This window comes from Malaclemys terrapin, chromosome 1 (assembly GCF_027887155.1).
Source record: "Malaclemys terrapin pileata isolate rMalTer1 chromosome 1, rMalTer1.hap1, whole genome shotgun sequence".
Taxonomy (NCBI): domain Eukaryota; kingdom Metazoa; phylum Chordata; order Testudines; family Emydidae; genus Malaclemys; species Malaclemys terrapin.
The window spans coordinates 107597779-107619481 of NC_071505.1; the positions used below are offsets into that span (position 1 = coordinate 107597779).

A 21703-nucleotide genomic window follows, 5' to 3' on the forward strand; every position below is an offset into this window, starting at 1 on the left:
CAGCCTTTGCTCATATGGCTGCATTCCATCCCTTTGATCATCCTTGTCACTCACCTCTGGATCCTTTCCCGTTTCTCTACATCCTTCCTATACAGTGGTGACCAAAATTTGACCCACTACTCCAGCACTGAGTAGAGCAGTACTGTCACCTCCTGTGACTTGCATTATATGCCTCTGTTAATGCAACCCAAAATAGCATTTGCTTTTTTTTGCAAACGCATCGCATTGTTGATTCATGTTGAGGTTGTGATCCACCACAACTCCCAGATCCTTTTCAACAGTGCCGCTGCCAAGCCAGTTATCCCCCATTCTGTGTCTGTGCCTTTGGTTTTTCTTCCCTAATTGTAGCATCTTACATTTTTGTCTTTGTAGAATTTCATTTTGTTGTCGGTAGCCCAGTTCTCCAATTTAGCAAGAACCCTTTGAATTTTAGTTCTATCCTCCAAAGTGTTTGTAGCTTCGTGTCATATGCAGATCTGCTCGGGATGCTCTCTATTTCTACATTCAGCTCATTTATAAAGATGTTAAATAACACTGGATTCAGAACAGATCCCTGTGGAACTCCACTTGAGATCTTCCAATATGATGTAATTCCATTAATAGCTACTCTTTGTTTGCAGTTTAACCAATTTTGTATCCACTTAATGGTAGTGTAGTTCTACCAAGCCTGCATTTCTCCAGCTTACTTGTGAGCATGTCATATGGGACTATGTCAAAAGCCTTGCTAAAGTCCAGGTATATTATGTCCACTTTATTCCCCCTATCCACCAAACCAGTTATCTTGTCAAAGAAGGAAATCAAGCTGGTTTGGCATGATGTGTTCTTAGTAAATCCATGCTGGCTACTAGTGATCACCCCCTCATCCTCCAAGTATTTGCAAATTGTTATACCAATAAAAACTAGCAGGATCTTATTAAAGGGGACAAGATAAAGATGCCACATTTATTATGATAACAATTTGATTTATGACCAATAACTAATATCTTAATCCTTATACACACATATTATACCTAATACCTATACACACACACACATTTATACACACACACATCCATCAGATGTTCTGCAGCTGCTGCATAGTTACCAGTCCTGCTTGAGTCTGTGGCTTGAGTTTTGCAGCTTGGGTTCGGAGCTTGTGGCGGCTAACTGGCCAGGAAAGCCAGGCATAAGGACGAGCTGGGTCTCTGTTGGGCATGCACCGATGCCCTTCCATGTTGGCAGCAGAATGTTATCCTCCTCCAAAGTTTTCCATCTCACCCATCCTTTTTGTAGGCTTTAGTTTGAATCCAGAGTCTATAGGTCTTGCTGTGTCACGCTGCCTCCAGGTTTGGTGATTGATCACCTGTCAATTGCAGACATGACTTTCAGCCTGGGACCTGGCTTTGATCTTCCTTCTATTGTACCTTTTCTTTTTAGAGTGGATTCTTCTTACTTTGTTAGGGCTCTTGTCTGCATCTTCAGCCCTTGGTGTTTGAACTCTATTTAATCAGGACAGGCTGGGGCTGGAGGTTGATTCCATCATCCATACATACCTCATTCACACATCTAAACTAAACTAATAAGATTACAGCAGGGTTTGCAAAAATGATGGTTGCAGCAAGCCCTTACAAAATGGAGTAAGCGTTTTAAAATGGGGTTTGAATTACAATATGGCAAACAGTGAACAGAAGTTAGACTGTAGGCAAGTGTAATAAATGGTGAACAGAAGTTACAATACTGAAACAAGAACAGGAGTAGTTGTGGCACCTTAGAGACTAACAAATTTATTAGAGCATACTGAAACAGTGCAAGTCTCAGTGATTTAAGCAGGAATTGGATTGATAGTGAAACTTACAAAGGCAGCTGACTGAACAGCTATGGCTCTTAACAAGCATCTTAACTGTTAATTAGCCAGTTATTGGGGTAACCGGTTTTATGAATGAATATTGTTTCATTCATAAAACTTTACTTATGAAGTTACATTAATAAAGAGAACAATTAAAAACAATTTCATTCATCAGTTCTACAAAATTGAATGTTTTATACAGTGCTCTAGTAGTTTCCCAGGTGCTGAGGTCAGGTGGACTGGTCTTTAGTTCCCCAGCACCTCCTTTTCCCCTTTTTAAGAAGGGCATTAAAGTTAGCTCTTTTCTAGTCTTCTGAAACCTCATCAATCATCTATGAGTTTTCAGATATTATTGCCAGTGGTTCTGAGATTTCTTCAGCTAATTCCTCCAGCCCTTGGGATGAATAGCATCCACCCCTGCTGATTGAATTCATTCAAATTAGTCAGAAGATCTCTGACACGATCTTTACTTATCCTGATCTGCATCCCTTCCCCTTCATTAGTCGTCTGGTCACATTATTTTTTGTATGAAGACTGAAGCAAAGTAGGCATTGAGCAGCTCCGCCATCTTATCGTCCGTTACCAGCTCACCTTCTCCATTGAGCAACGGACATATGCTATCTCTGATCTTTCTTTATTGCCTGGCATATTTGTAGAACCCCTTCTGGTTGTGTCTAACATTTCTTCTTCGAGTGCTTGCTCATGTCCATTCCATATTAGATGTGTGTGCTCACCACATGCACCGGTGCTGGAAGTTTTTTCCCGTAGCAGTGTCTGCAGGGGACCAGCTCTGGCGCCCTCTGGAGTGGCACCTGCATGGCACGGTATAAGGGGCGCCGCCGGCTACCCCCACCCTCAGTTCTTTCTTGCCACCAGTGACGGTGCTGGAACATCTGCTGCTTCGGCTAGCATTGTTTCGTTCTCTGTTCTTGCGAATTTTGAAAATCTGTAAAATAATTGTATATAGTTAGTAGTTTCTTAGTTAAGCACTTAGTAGTAGTTCTCAACTCTTCGTTAGTCCTGAACAGGACTCAGCTTGCGGACAGGGCATGCCCTGGTCCCCAGGCTTTAAGCCCTGCGATCGCTGTAAACGACCTATGCTCGTCAGCGATCCACATACCAGCTGCCTACGGTGCTTAGACGAGGGGAACATAAGTGACAAGTGCCATATCTGCAAATCTTTTAAACCTAGAACGAAGAAGGCACGCAAAACTCATCAAAGGGTGCTCCTAATGGAGTCAGCACTCACTCTGGCACCAGAGCAGCGGTCCGACTCTGCACCGAGTACAATGGCCTCCGTGCGCAGTGCTCCACTGGCGCCATCCATGAGCTGGCTCCGGTCATGAAGGCAAAGAAGAACGTGAAGGGATGATCTCCTTCATCCTGCAAGGGAAAGGAGAGGGCTGGGGTGAGCCATGACCTGTGCCGGGCAGCTCAACACACCCTTCAGGAAGTTGGGCCCCAGCTCAAGTCAAGCGGTGCAGCCCATCCTGTACTTCACCTGCAACTCCAGATAGCAGTGCAGGTAACGACCGGCTTCAGGTGCCATCAACGCTTGAAGCCCTTCAAGCAGCTCAGGAGATCCTGACACTTCTGGTGCCGCTCTCACCGGCTCCAGTGGTACCCCGGTCTCGGGAAAAACCCACTTTGGGACCTATGTGTGTGTCCCCACCCCAGTGGCACCATTCCCCATCGAGAGGGATGTCCCACCTACGCTTACTTGCGCGAAGCCGTCACGCCATGGGACGAGAGAGGTAAGCTCAGCGGAGCCCCCTTCAGTCCCCACACTGGGGACACCAATTGAGGGATTCGAGGCGTTCCTTGCCAGTAGATTGGCACAGACATTCTGGGGCACGCGCCACCCATCAAGATCTCCGGGACCATCCTCAACCATCTCCAAGGGCCCAGTACTGATCACGGGACAGATCAGGGAGCAGAGACCGCTGATTACCTGGTCGTCATCGCCCATCTCCTAGGAGGAGATCGCCCTTCTCAGGAGGTTCCTCCCAACAGCCGTCCCGTAGTGGCTTCAAGTCCCGTTCGACATCCCGGTACTGGTTGAGCAGTGTGAGGCGTGGATTGCTGGGTGACCGACGCAGATCTGCCGAACGTCATCGGTCTCCGAAACCCTGACCAAAACGCCCAACTCGCTTGGACAGGTCGGCTTTGGGTTGCAGCGATCGGCACCAGTCGGACAAGAGCCAGCAGTCTGTCCATTCCTGGTTGCCCGGTACTGAACACTCTGTTTCCAGCTCCAGTACGGAGCAATGTTCCCTGACTGTGGGACAAGCCCTGGTACCTATGGTGATGCCAGCATCAACGGCACCGAAACCAGTTCCTTGGTCCCAAGTGCAGTGGCCAGCACCATGGTACCTGTTGAACCCTTGGGGATTCACTGAACCGTCCCAGGCTGCCCCAATTGGTGTCGGGAGCCTCGGAGAGACCAGTGGTCTCAGTATCCTGTCCCCCTCCAGTGTTCAAGGCTTCAGGGGGATAAGACTCCGCAGGTCCAGGAGGACCCAGGGGAGCAAGGTGCTGGACCACCAATGAACGCGGACTTTCCCACGGCACTGTCAGCCTCGTCTGGCGACGATGAGGACAATACCATGGGGCCCCCTCAGCCGGTTCCTCGGGATGACGCCAAAGCGCACCAGGAACTTTTGAAGAGGGTCACTTCCAACTTGGGGCTTCAGGCAGAGGAACTAGAAGAACCTTCAGACTCTCTGTTTGATGTTCACTGCTCCTCAGCTCCTGCCAGGGTGGTCTTACCCAGGGGTTTCCAAAATTACTAATGCCCCGTGGCAGACCCCCTCTTCCTTGGCCCCTATCTCTAAGAGGGCCGAACGCAAGTACTTTGTGCCAACCAAGGAGCATGAGTACTTATACTCCCACCCTGCCCCCAATTCCCTTATGGTAGAGGAGGTTAACCACAAAGAGAGGCAAGGACAACCCAGGGCCACCCCCAAAAATAAAGACTCGAGGAGGCTGGATCTCTTTGAACATAAGATTTATTCATTTTCCAGCCTTCAGCTGAGAGTGGCCAACCACCAAGCCCTCCTTGGCTGGTATGACTTCAATATGTGGCAAGCCATGGTCCAGTTCGAAGAGTCGCTCTTTGAGGCTTCTAAAAAGGAGTTCTGAGCAATCCTCGATGAGGACACAATCATGGCCAAGGCAGCCCTCCAGGCGGCTTCGGACACTGCTGCTGCTGCTCGCACCAGGGTTTCCACTATCTCCATACGGTGAGCCTCCTAGCTGCTCCTCACTGGCTTGTCCTCTAAGGCTCAGCAGTCAATGCAGGATTTGCCCCTCGACTGCTGAGCCCTATTTGCGGAGCAAACAGACAGCAAGTTGCATGGCCTCAAGGACTCCCGCACCACCCTGAAAACCCTGGGTCTTTATGTCCCAGCCTCGGCATGTAAGCGGTTCAAACCGCAGCAGCCTCAGGGCCAGGGGAGCCAGCCTCAGAAGGACCAGCCCCACAAATGAGTCAAGGGCTACAAGCGCCATCTTAGCCACCCCCTCCACCATCTGCCCAGTTGGGCTCAACCCATGCCAAGCAAGGGGCCAAATGGTCATTTTGAGCATGCTCCCGAGGGTGACCTACTAGACTATTCCCAGGATCCATCTATCTAAGTGTTCTCCAACCGACTTTCCCTTTTCCTCCCTGCTTCAACCACTATAACCTTGGACCGATGGGTCCTCGGAACAGAGTTATACCCTCCAGTTCCTTTCTACCCCTCCATTGCTCAGGTGTCGGGGTATCCAGATCTACCCTGTACCTTGACAACTGGCTCCTCAAGGGCAGTTCCAGGTCTCAGGTCCAAAGGGATGTTGTGGTGCTTCAGGCCACATGCCACTCTCTGGGCCTTCTGGTAAACGACAAAAAGTCAACGTTAGTGCCAGTGCAAAGGATAGAGTTTATCAGAGCAGTCCTTGACTCAACCTGTGCCAGAGTGTTCCTGCCACGGAACAGGTTCCACACGTTGACAAACCTCACCACAGAAGTCTCTGTGTTCCCTCTGACTACAACCAGGTCTGTCTGCACCTGCTTGGCCACATGGCAGAGTGCACTTACATGGTCCGCCACACCGGGCTTCGGATGCGGCGCCTGCAACAATGGGGATGGTCTATTCCCAGTCCCGAGACCCCCCTGGAAAAGATTATCATTCCTCAGGCGATACTTACCTCTCTGCGATGGTGGACTGACCACAGGACAGTCCTGGAAGGGGTTCCATTCGACTCGACAATCCCCCTCACTCCATCGAATTGGTGTTGGCTGCCTCAGAGCTCATCTCGGTGACCTCCAGACACAGGGGACGTGGTCCCCGGAGGAGGTGAAGTTGCACATAAACATCAAAGAGCTCCGAGCAGTCCGGCTGGCATACAGAGTCTTCCTGCCCCACCTGTCGGGCAAGGTGGTACGAGTCCTGACAGACAACACAGCCTCGATGTTCTACATCTGCAGGCAAAGGGGAGCGTGCTCATTGGCTCTCTGTCAAGAGGAACTCAAAATCCATCTGGAAGCTTATCACCTTCCTGTTGTCAAGAATATGCTGGCAGACCAGCTCAGCAGGGATTTCTCTCACCACGAGTGGTCGTTCCATCCAGAGTTAGCCTGCATGATCTTCCAAAGGTGGGGAACTTCCCAAGTGGACCCTTTCGCCACCAGACAGAACAAGAAATGCCACCGGTTCTGTTCTCGGCAAGGTCTGAGCAAAGGCTCCCTCTCCGATGCCTTTCTCCTGCATGTGACATTCCCCTCTGGTGTTTAGACTGGTGATCTGCTAGGTCACTCCAGTCCTTGCTTATATTTTATTTATTTTGGTAACTAACTCTGACTTTTTGCCTGTCACTTAAAATCTACCTTTTATAGTCAATACATTTGTTTAACTGTTTATCTTTACCAGTAAGGTAGTATGAAGTGTGTGGCAAATCTACTCAGGTTTCGCAAAGGCTGTTGTATATCCACTTTCCATTGATGAAGTGGTGAACCAATTAATAAATCTGCACTGCCTGTCTTGAGCAGTGCAAGATGGTATATTCCTGAGGTACAGTGCTAGGAACTGGGGGGGGATTGGGCTCTGGTGCCTTTCTCTGTGTGATTCATGGGTGACTCTGGGAGCATTCATGCAATCTAGCTGAGTGTGGGGTCTCCACATGCTGTTGTGCTGAGTGATGATAGCACCTGGAGGGGTATGCTGCTGGTCACTAGCAAGGCATTGTGAGAGACAGCCCAGGACGGAGAGAGTTAAGGGGTGGTCCCACAGTCCCAGGCTGCACGCCAGGGATCCCATCAGAGGATGTCTAAAGCAATGGTTCTCAACTAGGGATACGCGTATCCTGGGCGTACACAGAGGTCTTCCAGGGGGTACATCAACTCATCTAAATATTTGCCTAAAGAAGTCAGTTCAAACTAAAACTTCGTACAGACAATGACTTGTTCTATATAACATACATTGATATGTAAATACAATATTTGTATTCCAATTGATTTATTTTATAATTATGTGGTAAAAAGGAGAAAGTGAGCAATTTTTTCAGTAATAGTATGCTGTTACACTTGTATTTTTGTGTGTGATTTTTAAGCCAGTAGTTTTTAAGTGAGGTGTAACTTGGGGGTATGCAAGACAAATCAGACTCCTGAAAGGGGTATAGTAGTCTGGAAAGCTTCAGAGCCACTGATCTAAAGAAAAATTGCAGTGATCATGATATCAGCAAGTCACACACAATTAATAGAAACCAGACTTCTGGGTTCACTTTTAGCCATAAACTTAAACTGGGCTTTTTAAATGCATTAGCAGGGGAGATCTCCCCATCCCTGTATTTTTATATGAAGAAAAATAAACTTTTTCTACCTATTATTTTGGATTGGAATGCTTGCGTGGTTAAAGTATGGTTGCCTGAAGCAGACCATATTACTCTTTCTAGGTAACCCAGAGTCCTTGTTCATTTAATAGGCTTATTGATTCCCCTAATTTTTTGGGAAACCAACCAGACTTGAGCTATCTGAAAAGAAGATCTTGTGCTTTGAGGAAAACCACATATCTTAGCTGGATATCTCAGCTCTACACAAAGTTATTATCTCCACCTATGTTTCCCATTTTTCTTTGAGACCAGGGCCGGCTCCAGGCACCAGCCGAGTAAGTTGGTGCTTGGGGCGGGAGATTGAACGAGGCGGCATTCCACCCAATCCTAGGGCCAACTGCACGGCCGCTTTTTTTTTTTTTTAGTGTGTGTTCTGCTCCGGCTGCCCTGTAGGGGGCGGCGCGGAGGATGGGAGCGCCCTGCAGCAATTCCGGCAGGGCAGCCCACGTCCTTCCCTCCCAGCCTACGGGAGCAGCGTGGAGCCCCCCAGCAGGGCCCTGGCCGCCCCCCTTTCTCTCTCTCCCTCCGCTCCCTCCCCCTCCCCCACTTCTGCAGCGCAGGGAGTCCCCCTGCACCCAGGCTGCAGCCACGCCGCAGGGTTTTTTTTGTTTTTTGCTTGGCCGTTTTTTGCCGCCCCTGGGTTGTGGTGGTTTTTTTTGTTTTTTTTTTTACTTGGGGCAGCAATAAAGCCAGATCCGGCCCTGTTTGAGACCACAGTCAGATTTCTCACCCATACTCCAAAACGACAAATACTGTAATACACACTAACAAAAGAGAAAAGATAGCTGTAAACCTTAGGAAAATTGCATTATTGGCACTTCCTCAAGAAAAAGAAAAAACCTCTTTCATCTACAACCGAGGACATACCCACTGATTTTATTTATAGAGAGTAATTAATTTCAACAGAAGCCAAAGAGTGAATTTGAAGGCACAAGTTGATTGTGTGTTTGAATTTAATAATACATAACATAATGAATGTATTAGTCTAATAACTCAGTTGAAGTTTTATTTAGGTACAACAATCAAGCAGTACTTAATAGTGCACTATACATAATATAGAAATGAAACATACGTTCCAATCTGAGGCTGGGAAAATGATGGGCTGCTCACTTCACTAATAACTAACTTCCCCACACTCATCTCTTATACAGTGGTTTAGAAAAAAGAAAGTCCTTTCTCATACTTTGATTTTATTTTGAATCAATAAGACAGTAACATTTATAACTAATTTATCACTACAGGGACCATCTGTGATCAGAATTACTTCTTAATTCTTAGACATTAATTAATACATTAATCATTTGCTGTTACATTGATTATAGAACACACTTGCTATACCAAATGTTCCTGGTTCATTTGATCAATTACTAATCTTATCAATTACATTGCATTTTGAACATCCCCTATCAATTACACCATTTTGTCCATTACAACACCCATCTTAATAACAGGCCTCCCTTTATATACAATGAGTATTTACAGAAAAGAGACAAAGAAAATAACCTATTGACTGTGAAGCTCTTTTCTTGTATCTACTTTACATAGTTGATAAACTAAAGACTTCAACCATCCATTGTTTTATGAATTACAAAAATATCTGTAACTGAGTCATTATAACAGAAATAATCTGTTAGAGTCATTCCTGATAAGCTAAAAGCATCTCTTGATAGATCATTATCTTATTAATCTTAGAAAACAACTGCCACATATTGGTTAACAGTAGTCTCTTTCTGGGCATATGGACTAGATCATTTAAAGTACTGTTTAGGTTCAGCTCGAGTACAAAGAATTATAAATACAAGGCATGCTGGGACTTTGGTTCACCTACAAAGAATAAAAAGGGTTATGGTCATTTGGTTCATTTACTAAGAAGTTAAATCAGTATAACCAGTTTTAAACCAATATAAGAGAGTTCAAACTCAAAAGTTGCAGTGGTTTAGACAAACTGATTTGCTAAACCAGTGCAACTTCTGTGTGTACACATGCTCTTAGCTAAACCAATTTAACCCCAGGGTTATCTGATTTAATTGTGTGTTCTGGGGGCTTGCAGAGATTTAACCACTTAAAAATCAGTTCAGTTAAATCAGTGCAACTTTGCGAATGTAGACTAAGCCAAAAGCCCACACAGACACAAAGGGAAATAGGTAAACCAACTGTATGCAAAGTAAATAAATTGGAAAATATTCTCTATTTGTGTTATTTGTAAAAATAGTATGTAAAAATAATTCAGGCAGACTGTGACTTTTGAATTGACAGACTCATTTTTATAAAGAAGTGTTACACAATAAAATATTTTTGTAGATGAAAGCTTATTTACACAAGAATGACTTGCTTTATTTCTTCAATAGGAGTCAGAGCTCTGGCCTTGTCTTGCCCTTATTTACGTGAAGCCTCATTTAAAAGATGCTGCAATGTATCAGACAGCGGAGTTCTGGCTCTGGCGCTCAATTGCCATCTTCTACAAATAGTGAACTTAGGCAGCTGCTCAGGCATCACCGATGCATCCCTGCACGCGCTTGGACAGAACTGCGGATTTCTACACAGTGTGGATTTTTCATCTACTCAGGTAACTAAACGGCACCAATCAAAATATAAATGACAGTGACATAAATAAAATGAAGAGGTGAGTTTTATTAACTGCATTTTTGTTTAGCTGTGTTTTAGCAGGTTTTTAAGATTCAAAACGCCAAAGGCACATCTAGGTCCAAACACTATTTCCCAATGGAATGATATTAAATATGTTCTGTCTTTTGATAATATAAACATATTTTCTCCAAATATGAGTTACTACTAATGATATTGAGCCTGGAGCACAGCTGCATATTTTTCGTTAAAGCCTAGCAGGTTTTTTATCTGCTGTTGGTGTTACTCTGTGCCATAGGAATATAACAGGGGTGGCCAACCTGTGGCTCCAGAGCCGCATGCGGCTCTTCAGAAGTTAATATGCGGCTCCTTACCTAGGCACTGATTCCGGGGCTGGAGCTATAGATGCTAACTTCCAATGTGCGCGGAGGTGCTCACTGCTCAACCCCCTGCTTTGCCCCAAGCCCTTCCCCCACTCCACCCCTTCCCCCAAAGCCCCTATCCCTTCCCCTGAGTCTGCCATGCCCTCGCTCCTCCCCCCCCCATAGCTTCCTGCGCATGTGAAACAGCTGATTGCGGTGGGAGGGGGAGTAGGCACTGATTGGTTGGGGGATGCTGGTAGGTGGGAGGAGCTGGGGCTAGGGAGCGGATGGGGAGCTGCTGACGAATTACTGTGGCTCTTTGGCAATGTACATTGGTAAATTCTGGCTTTTTCTCAGGCTCAGGTTGGCCACCCCTGGAATATAATCTTACACCAGTTAATTAAATTCCTGTGGCTAGAAGGACTAATTGGCCTGTGTGGGGGATAACATGCTGTATTGTATGAGTCATACAACCCATAAAAGCATAAGACAAACTATAAACTCCTGATAACTAATTTTTCATCTCTCAAGGTTCAGTCACCCTTGAAAGAAAGCGTAGTGTGCAAAACCAAAGGTCTGAGTGGCATTGTACACTGAGTCATCTGCTCGGGGTTTATGCATTATTAATAATATGATCAAGACAACGCTTAATCCTTGCCAGAGCTCGGCACGTCTAGGTTTGGCAGTTCATAGCCCCAGCACCTCTGGACTTGCTGCATCAGTTATGAAAGTAAAAAAATTCCTTAAGCCTCGGCACCTCTTTCATTACAAATTAAGCACTGGATTAAGCTGGGATTTTGGTCCTGTTTTGTGACTTTTTTTCTTCAAAATAATAAGTGTCCTGGCATTTTATGTTCCATGTAAAGCTAGTTTTTTATTTTTTTCTTTTTCCTTTTTGAGAAGCTTCTTAGTGTCCTGAATCGTACAAGGCGTAGAGGAAGGCACTGTCTCAGACCCACGGAGTTAACTCTCTAATTTAGACAGACCTCACCGTTGAAATGGTTCCTTTGGTGATTTTTTTCATTTAAAGGCTTGTGAAAGAAGTATGTGTTAGGACAGGATTTGAAGGAGAAGAGGGTACTTGTCTGCTGCACAAGGAGGAGGAAATTTCCAATCGGGGGGAGCATGGAAAAATGCATGAAAACCAGAGTGGGAGAAGGAGTGGTTGGGATGGTGCCTTGGATGGATTTGTGGGAGAGAAGTGGGGATGAGGAAGAAATAAGGGTAGAGCTGTATGCAGGAATAGTGGAGAGCAGAGGTTTGCAAACTACAATGGGGTTCAGCTCTCCTGTGCGGCAAGGGAAGTGTCAGTTCCCTGATTTCCTGTCCTTCACCCTCTGCTGGAGCGAAGCGTAGAGAGAGCATCTCCTGGTCTGGCAATCAGACCAGTCCACCATGCGCCTTAATTTGGTGGGCATGGTGCAGCTGCCAATCAGGGGGGAGAGAGAAGGAGTGGGAATCCACTGCTTCCTCCCCTCCCTCCCTCTGAGAGAGTCACCACATGAAAATAATTGGGTGAAGGCAGGGGAATACACTGTGCTGTCTGGGGAGTTGGGTGGGAAGCCTACACTGGGGGCTGCCTCAGAGACCGGGGGAAGGAGAGTGGTGACAGTTGACCCCTAATCTAAACTTAACTATAATTCATATGCTAGTAGGGTGACCAGATGTCCCAATTTTATAGGGACAGTCCCGATTTTTGGGTCTTTTTCTTATATAGGCTCCTATTACCCCCCACCCCCATCCCGATTTTTTACACTTGCTGTCTGGTCACAATATATGCTAGCATGCTTAAGATAGTGGTAATAATAAAAGCCATTAAAGCTGTAATGCAATTAGGGATACACAAAACATATTTTATTTTAATAGGTTTTGCAAAACAAGTCCAAAGTAGTAGGTTTGGGGCAATTTTTGGTCTGTGTAACAGCGTTGACTTATCGAGACCATTGGGAAATGTATTGACGCAAATAGCTTATGTAAGAAATAGGAACACTAATTATGGCCCCTCTGGAATACCAGATACAGGCAGGGAGCTGAGAGCTAACACAGATATGGACCTGGCTGTGTGGGGGATGAAAGGAAAAGGTATATAAAAAGGATGTTTGCCCAACCTTCACTGGGCACTTTGGGTTGACAGGTTAGTGTAAACTGGATCCTCATATCCCACTTGTGATGTACTCCACTGGCTATTTCCTTCTGTCTTTGTTTTCAGTGGTCTCCGGGGGCTTGCGAGTATGACAACACTAGGAACTGTTGTGTTATATGTATCACTTTTTGTGCAACTGGGTTAATACTCTTGCTTATTTGGATTTTAAATCAAGTCTTCATGTCTCTATTTATGTGACTCACCAGTCTCACTCTTAAAAGTTTCATGTAGCTGTCCGAGAAAAGGACCTGTTAGTGATTTGTGCAGTTTGCACCCAAATTAATCAAAAGGCTACAGGACCCTGCTCTGGGGGCTGCCTCAGAGAGGAAGGTGGAAGAGCTGCCTCAAATCAGTGAAGAGGGACAGCTACCCCTGGGGGAAGGAGGGGAGTGTAAACACTTTCGCATGAGCTGTAGTCCACGAAAGCTTATGCTCTAATAAATTTGTTAGTCTCTAAGGTGCCACAAGTACTCCTGTTCTTTTCACAGGCTTGTGTGCAGGATAGAGGGGTAGCCTGTACTAGTAGATGGGGCCAGGTGGGTTGCCTCTTTGCAGGAGAGGGAAGGAGCCTGCACTGAGAGTGGAGGACATTTGCCAGACCCGTGGGGAAAGGAGGTGGCGGCATGGGAGTCAGAAAACCCATGCTAGGTAAATCATGGGAGGCCTGGGCATGCTTCTGATAGAACAGTTCGGTCAGCCTGAGAGAGAAAGAGAACATGTAGCGAGGAGAGGGGGCTGGGAGGAGGGAGAGATTCTGCCAAGGCACCCTGCTGCCTCAGAGAGAGCAGTGGATGGAGGGTGTGACGGGTTGGATCACAGAAACCCCCTTGGGAGCTGCCACCCAATGTGCAAAGACTACCCCTGCTTCTGTTTTCCCTGCCAGCTCAGGACTCCAGCACCCTGTCTTGCTGAGCCAGACACTCCCGTCTGGCTCCAGACACAGACCCAGGGTCTGAATCACTTGTCCCAAAGCTGCAAGTTTACCTGAAAACAGCTCGCAGTAGCGTGCTTGTCTTTAGCACTCAGATGCCCAACTCCCAATGGGGTCTAAACCCAAATAAATCCGTTTTACCCTGCATAAAGCTTATGCAGGGCAAACTCATAAATTGTTCGCCCTCTATAACACTGATAGAGAGATATGCACAGCTGTTTGCTCCCCCAGGTATTAATACATACTCTGAGTAAATTACTAAATAGAAAGTGATTTTATTAAATACAGACAGTAGGATTTAAGTGGTTCAAAGTAGTAACAGACAGAACAAAGTAAGTCACAAGCAAAATAAAATAAAATGCGCAAATCTATGCCTAATCAAACTGAATACAGATAATCTCACCCTCAGAGATGCTTCAGTAAGTTTTTCTCAGACTGGACACCTTCCAGGCCTGGGCACAATTCTTTCCCCTGGTGCAGCTCTTGTTGCAGCTCAGGTGATAGCTAGGGGATTCTTCATGATGGCTTCTCCTCCCTCTCTCTTCTCTTCCCCCCCCCCCCCGCCACAGAGCCTCAGAGTGCCAAGCCGCCAGTGCCAGCACTCTGGGCAGCTCAGTTCCTGCCGCTTTGAGCGGCAAGGTAAGGGGAGAGGGCTGCGAGCTCCAGCGGGCCGCCCGGCATGACCCAACATCCTTACATGCTGCCCTGAGCAGCATGGTAAGGGGGCAGGCCGGGGCTGGGAGGAGGGGTTGGATAAGGCAGGGGCCGGGCAGGGAGCAGTTGGAGAGGGCGGAGATTCTGTGGGGGCGGTCAGGGACTGGGGAAGGAGGGGGTTGGGTAGGCGTGGGAGTTCCGGGGGTTTGTCAGGGTGGTGGTGGATGGGGTCGGGGCAGTCAGGGGACAGGGAGCGGGGCGAGTTGGGTAGGGGCAGAGGTGAAAGTACGCCGGTACGCGCCGATTCGGCGTACCGGCAAGAGCCAATGTGCCATACTGGGGTGGCCTGGCTTCCCCAGGGGGCAATTTAAAGGGCCTGGGGCTCCCAGCAGGGGCTGGAGTATTGTATCCAGTTCTGGGTGCCACATTTCAGGAAAGATGTGGACAAACTGGAGAAAGTCCAGATGAGAGTAACAAAAATGATTAAAGGTCTAGAAAACATGACCTATGAAGGAAGATTGGAAAAACTGGGTCTGTTTAGTCTGGAAAAGAGAAGACTGAGAGGGGACATGATAATAGTCTTCAAGTACATAAAAGGTTGTTACAAAAGGAGGAGGGAGAAAAATTGTCCTTAACCTCTGAGGATAGGACAAGAAGCAATGGGTTTAAATTGTAGCAGGGAGGTTTAGGTTGGACATTAGGAAAAACTTCCTAATTGTCAGGGCAGTTAAGCACTGGAATAAATTGCCTGGGGAGGTTCTGGAATCTCCATCACTGGCGATTTTTAAGAGCAGGTTAGATAAACACCTGTCAGGGATGGTCTAGATAATACTTAGTCCTGCCATGTGTGCAGGGGACAGGAGTAGATGACCTCTCGAGGTCCCTTCCAGTCCTATGATTCTATGATTAAAATAATAAATGAAGACACACCAACACAAATATAAAGCTAACTGAAATAGAGCAATTAGGCACAAGGGCAACACAGATAGTCCACGTGTGAGCCACCCACCAGAAGTAAAGAAAAACTTCCCATATAACACAGGGCAAAACTGTGGCTTTAGTCTCTGGCCTGCATAGGAAGGATTCAGAAATGTCCCACTCCATGCAGAGTTAGGCTCAGGGAAACACAGTCCCACCCCAATCTAAGGGTATGTCTACACTACGGGATTACTCCGAATTTAGATAATTCGGATTTGAGAAACAGGTTGTATAAAGTCGAAATGAGTGCGGCCACACTAGCACAGTAATTCGGTGGTGTGCGTCCAAGTACCGGGGCTAGCGTCGATTTCTGCACCGTTGCACTGTGGGTAGCAATTCCATAGCTATCCCATAGTTCCCGCAGTCTCCCGCGCCCATTGGGATTGTGGGTTAAGATCCCAGTGCCTGATGGGACAAAAAACATCGTCGCAGGTGGTTCTGGGTACAGCCTCACTTCCTCCCTCCCTCCCTCCCTGCATGAAAGCAACGGACGGCAGACAACCATTTTCGCGCCTTTTTTCCTGGGTGGGTGAACACTGCAGACTCCATACCACGGCAAGCATGGAGCCCGCTGAGGTCAAGACAGCACTCATGAATATTGCAAACACCTTGCGCGTTCTCGTGGAGTTTATGCTCAGCCAGGACCAGAAAAACGAGGCGAGGAGGCAGCGGCGGCGGCAGCGCAGCGACAAGCATGATGAGGACATGGACACGGACACGGACACAGAATTCAGTGAAACCACAGGCCCCGGTGCTTTGGAGATCATGTTGTTAATGGGGCAGATTCTATCCATGGAACGCCGATTCTGGGCAAGGGAAACAAGCACAGACTGGTGGGACCGCATAGTGTTGCAGGTCTGGGACGATTCCCAGTGGCTGCGGAACTTTCGCATGCGTAAGGGCACTTTCATGGAACTTTGTGACTTGCTGTCTCCTGCCCTGAAACGCCAGAATACCAAGATGAGAGCAGCCCTCACAGTTGAGAAGCGCGTGGCGATAGCCCTGTGGAAGCTTGCAACGCCAGACAGCTACCGGTCAGTCGGGAATCAATTTGGAGTGGGCAAATCTACTGTGGGGGCTGCTGTGATGCAAGTAGCCAAAGCAATCACTCAGGTGCTGCTACGAAAGTTAGTGACTCTGGGAAATGTGCAGGCTATAGTGGATGGTTTTGCTGCAATGGGATTCCCTAACTGTGGTGGGGCAATAGACGGAACCCATATCCCTATCTTGGCACCGGAGCACCAAGCCACCGAGTACATAAACCGCAAGGGGTACTTTTCAATGGTGCTGCAAGCACTTGTGGATCACAAGGGACGTTTCACCAACATCAACGCGGGCTGGGCGGGAAGGGTTCATGACGCTCGCGTCTTCAGGAACACTACTCTGTTTAAAGGGCTGCAGCAAGGGACTTACTTTCCGGACCAGAAAATAACCCTTGGGGATGTTGAAATGCCCATAGTTATTCTTGGGGACCCAGCCTACCCCTTAATGCCATGGCTTATGAAGCCATACACAGGCAGCCTGGACAGGAGTCAGGAGCTGTTTAACTACAGGCTAAGCAAGTGCAGAATGGTGGTAGAATGTGCATTTGGCCGTTTAAAAGGTCGCTGGCGATCATTATTGACTCGCTCTGACCTCAGCCAAAGAAATCTCCCTATTGTTATTTCTGCTTGCTGTGTGCTCCACAATCTCTGTGAAAGTAAGGGGGAGACCTTTATGGCGGGGTGGGAGGCTGAGGCAAATCGCCTGGCTGCTGATTATGCGCAGCCAGACACCAGGGCGATTAGAAGGTCACACCATGAAGCGCTGTGCATCAGAGAAGCTTTGAAAACCAGTTTCATGGCTGGCCAGGCTACCGTGTGAAATATCTGTTTGTTTCTCCTTCATGAAAACCCTCCCCCTTTACTGACTGATTTTCTGTAAGGAACCCACCCTGCCCCTTCCCCCATCTTTCTTTCAAACCAAATAAAGTCACTATCATTTAAAAATCATTTATTCTTTATTAATAGATTAGAAAAAGAGGGAGGGAACCCGGGTGGTATTTGGGAGGAGGATTGCTGGGAAGGAAAAAGCCACAAAGAAAAGGTTAAAAAAATGACAGCCTTTTGCTTGGGCTGTCTACTGGGGTGGAATGGGAAGGTGTACGGAGCCTCCCCCCTCGCGTTCTTACACGTCTGGGTGAGGAGGATACGGAACATGGGGAGGGGGGAGGGTGGAACAGGGGCTGAAGCGGCAGTCTGTTTTCCAGCAGCCGTTCCTGAACCTCCACCAGACGCCGGAGCAGCCCCAGCGTTGCATCCTTCATCCTCTGGTCTTCCTGCCGCCATCTCTCATCTCGATCGTCTCTCCTCTCCTCACGTTGGTCCCTCCTCTCCTCACATTGGTCCCTCCTCTCCTCACGTTCACTGACTTCTTTCCTATACTTTGAAACTGTTAAACAAGTGTTTAAGTTTTAAAGCTTTATTAATAAAATAACAAAATAACAGCAGTGAGTGATGGGAGCTTTCATGTAACTCAGAGGAAGGAAGAAAGCATTAGTGCCCCAAGCCTTAACCCACTTTTATTCTTACACACACTTTCTCGGAGGCTGGCCAAGCCTGGGTGTAACATATGAAGAAGAGGGGGAAGGGTGGATGGGAGTTTTGTTCTGGGCCCAGGTTGTTTGAGTTCCACTGCTGATCTCCAAATTGCTTCAGCTTTTAGGAGGGTTTTAAGTTTTGGGGTTTTATGGGGGTGTTTTGTTTAGGGACCTTTGTTTTTGATGCTTTTTGTGCTAGTTAAAACCGGCTTTTTGTGGTCTCCTTGACTTTCCAAAACACACTGGCTAGACTTTGTTGTTGTTGTTTTTTTGCGGGGGAGGAGGGGTTGTGATGGCTTTTGTTAGCCTTGCTTGTTATGGGCTGTCTTTGCAGGTTTGTTTACCTGATTTTTTTTTTTTTTTTACGGCTGGTTGGTGGATTTTGGGCGCCCTTCTTTCTTGGCAGGCAGCCGAGAGTTAGATGTGTTCTGTGGCCTTGAGCTGGCTGGAGTTAGCGTTTTATTTTTGGGCCTAGCAGGAGCCTGGTGTTAACCCATATTTTTCCCTTTGGCCTTTTGCGACCTGCAAAGGAATTTTTCATTTTACACTTATTTACACCTTTGACCCATCCCAAAATGTTTTGCGATGCTTGCAATAGCGTTAGCCCTATACAGTGCTGATTTGCCTTTTCCAGGGGATCCCTGGGGGGCAGAAGTCATTGGGGTGTAACAGTGCCCCCCCCTTGACCCCAAATCAACATTTTGTTGGGAGGGGTCACCACTTAGGTTTTTATCCTTTCTCTGAGACACTTGCATACACTAGCCAATAATGACTTTTGGCTTTATTAGTAACATAGCATAACATATTTCCCTGTTGACATAGATGCCCCCTCTGGATGGCTGTGGCAAAGGCAGCTTTTTTGAGGTTAAATGTGTGCTGCAACACCGCGAAGGAGGCATTTGTCTGGAATACGGAAAGTTGCTCTCGGGTGTGCGCCAATGGGAGGAACACATTGGGGGTTATTTATGAAAAATTAAACACAACCATAGTTAGAAACATCAACAGGCTGTTGCATAATGGCGGGCCAGTGCACTGAAAAATTTTGTGTTTGTGATTTTAACAGCAAGTTGAGAAGCACGCTGGGATCGGTGGTTCTCCAAACACACGCTGAGGTATTGGTAAACAGATGTGTTGCAGTGGGGGCATATTCCGATGCCTCCCCTTCCCAACAGATGTCCTGACCCACCTCATAATAGCGGCCCGGCACTGCCTTTTTTGTACACGCCATTTGAGGGGGGTTTTATAGGTCAGAGTTGCCAGGTGTTGCCCTCTACAATCCATATGTGCTGATAGTCCAGGGATTAACACTGTAACCATATTTTAATGCCAGCTGTCAATGTGGAGCATTGACTTGGATGGCATGTTAAACTTTTTTGTGACATTGAATACCTTCCTGTGTCTTCCCATTGGTAGTCCATTTGAGCCATCTTTCCCAAATTTTTCCCTCCCAGTGGAACCGTAAGTGTTGGCAGTACGGATGGAGGTCTTCCTCCTTCAGAGGTAGGGGCCACTGTTCCCAGGTGGATACAAAGTTTTTTTTTTTGGGGGGGGGGGGGGGGGGAGTTAGGTGGTGTCGTGGAAAAAGTCACCCACGCATTGATTTTAGTTCTCAGACTCAAGCCTGAGTTCACAATTAGAAACTCCCCAGAACTGAGCTCGCAGGCTCCTTTTATTCTTACAGACCGCAAACATATTACAAGTTACGCGTCATTTATGAAAAATAAAGAGTTAGGGTCCTTTCCCTTTCCCGGCACCTTCCTTATTAATTTTCCGAGAACTAGGTGCATATTGGGTGGAGGGCTTCTTGGTGGTTTCCGACACGGTCAGAAATTGGCACCCGTTAGGGTACATTCTTGGCAGAGTGTACATTACTTTTCCGGGGTGTTACCGACAGTGCACCGGGGGGCGGGGGGGGGGGGTTACGAAGCACCCAAAGAAGAAGCGTGATTTACAATTTACATTTAGCTAGAAGTTCAGGGGGGTCACAGAACGCTCAAAAGGAGAAGCTGCATTTAACTAGAATTACTTTCTTCATACAAGCGGTTATTATATTTCATCAGCCATACTCCTATTTCATTAGTGCTGCTGCTGGGGCTTTTTATTCTTTTCCTCCTTGGCCCCCCTCCTTCCTCTGATCATGTCCGAGACTGGCAACGGACAAGACACTTAGTTTGGTTCAGGCTTGCAGCCTGCAAGGTGGGCCTATATGACGAGTCTTCGCCGATGTTCTGGTCGGTGCAAGGGAGGCTAGCCAGGCCTATTCCACCACAGTGGCGATGGGACGTAATGTTGTTTCATGGGGTGTTGCCTGGGGAGGTGCGGGGCCCTTCTGGGTTGATTTCATTTGGGATTTAGTTGGGGAGGGACACGCAGGGCTGGGGGACCTGAGGCTCTTGGCCGCCCCTGGAAAAATACCCAGGTAATACGTGATGCCACATTTTCAGGATGCTAAGCCACAGTTGCACCCCCTGCCAATGGATAATTGACCCTATTTTTTTTTTTTATGGCTAATTTTGAACAATGGTAAAATTAACAAAGGAGGATAAAAGCGTCGGACACCCGAGGATTCCCATAGATATGTGCCATTATACATATATTGTATTACACTAACACATTTTGCAGCAAGAGCGGTCCCACCACTCCTGTTTAAGGTGTTTCTGGGCTTTTGCTATTCTGCTTGGTTTTGTTAACAAAGCAAAAAGAAGGAAAAGAACGAACATTATAAATGTTTTTATTGGGGAAACTGAGGCACAGAGGATAAATTTTGTACATTAGTTTTTTTGCTTTTGCCCTTCCTGGCTTTTGTTATGGATGTTGTTTGCCTGGTTTAGGAGGTCGCAACAACAATATTGCGTTCAGGGGCCAGGGGCTGCTATTGCTTGCCAAAGGGCCTTCCATTTTGCTTCAGGCCACCACATGAGGAACAGGGTATGTTTTTGGGGGATTTAAGGGAGGATTGAGGCCACCCACCAGGTATTTTGCTGTGGCCCTACTGTTTTGATCTGGACTATGCATTGCCTTCACGGCTCCTCCCCTCCAGCCTTATGCCACACTGTGGCTTGGGCCCTATAGGCAGCTCGAACCATGGAGAGCTTTTGGAGGTACTTATTTTTTTTTAATAATTGTAATTATTTAGATAATTCCATAGATAGCCGAAAACCCGGATGGTTCAGACAGGTGGCTGGTCCACAACTGAGGCCCACGATGCCATGACCAGACACCTAGGAAGAAACATATGTTTTGAATTGATTGGCATGTGCCCATTTTAATTTGCTGGGTAGCTGAAGCTGGTGCACTACTGGGGAGATGCGACTTACAATGGGGTACGGACCCACCCACTTTATGTTTAGAGTAAATTTTTTTTTTTAATTACCCCACATTATTGGACGACCAAAAAGGATGTGGTACGGGAATTATTCTTAGCCAGGGGATAGATGGCAGTGGGGTTCCCCAACATATTTTCCCCAAAATATCCTTATATTGAGGTTTTATGGGTTTGGAGGTAGTAGTGGTTGAGCAGCATTTTAAGTTTTGAATTTTAGGAGGGTTTTTTTGTAAAAAATTTAAGACATTATTAATTACGCAAAAGGTTTAATTTGTGAAACGTACTTATTTTAATTTTTTATTGTTTTTATTATGGTATACCAGTGGGCTGAGGCGGTTTATTATGGCACAAGGTTTTGTTTATTTTGATTTTAGGAAGTGGCCCCTTTTTTTTTTAATTTGTTTTTGTATTAGGCTGTTTTGTAGCTGGGACAGGGAGCTTAACTTATTTTTAATT

At 46.8% G+C, this 21703-nt stretch overlaps 1 protein-coding gene across 4 annotated transcripts in view; it reads left to right on the forward strand.

Annotated features, from left to right (window-relative positions):
* AMN1 (antagonist of mitotic exit network 1 homolog) overlaps window positions 1-21703 on the forward strand; it is a 179555-nt gene that overhangs the window by 137539 nt on the left and 20313 nt on the right. For all 4 annotated transcript variants that reach the window (XM_054034523.1, XM_054034531.1, XM_054034540.1 and 1 more), the window contains one exon: window positions 10042-10259. In XM_054034523.1, coding sequence (XP_053890498.1) covers window positions 10042-10259 — 218 coding nt within the window. The remainder of the gene's footprint in view (window positions 1-10041; window positions 10260-21703) is intronic.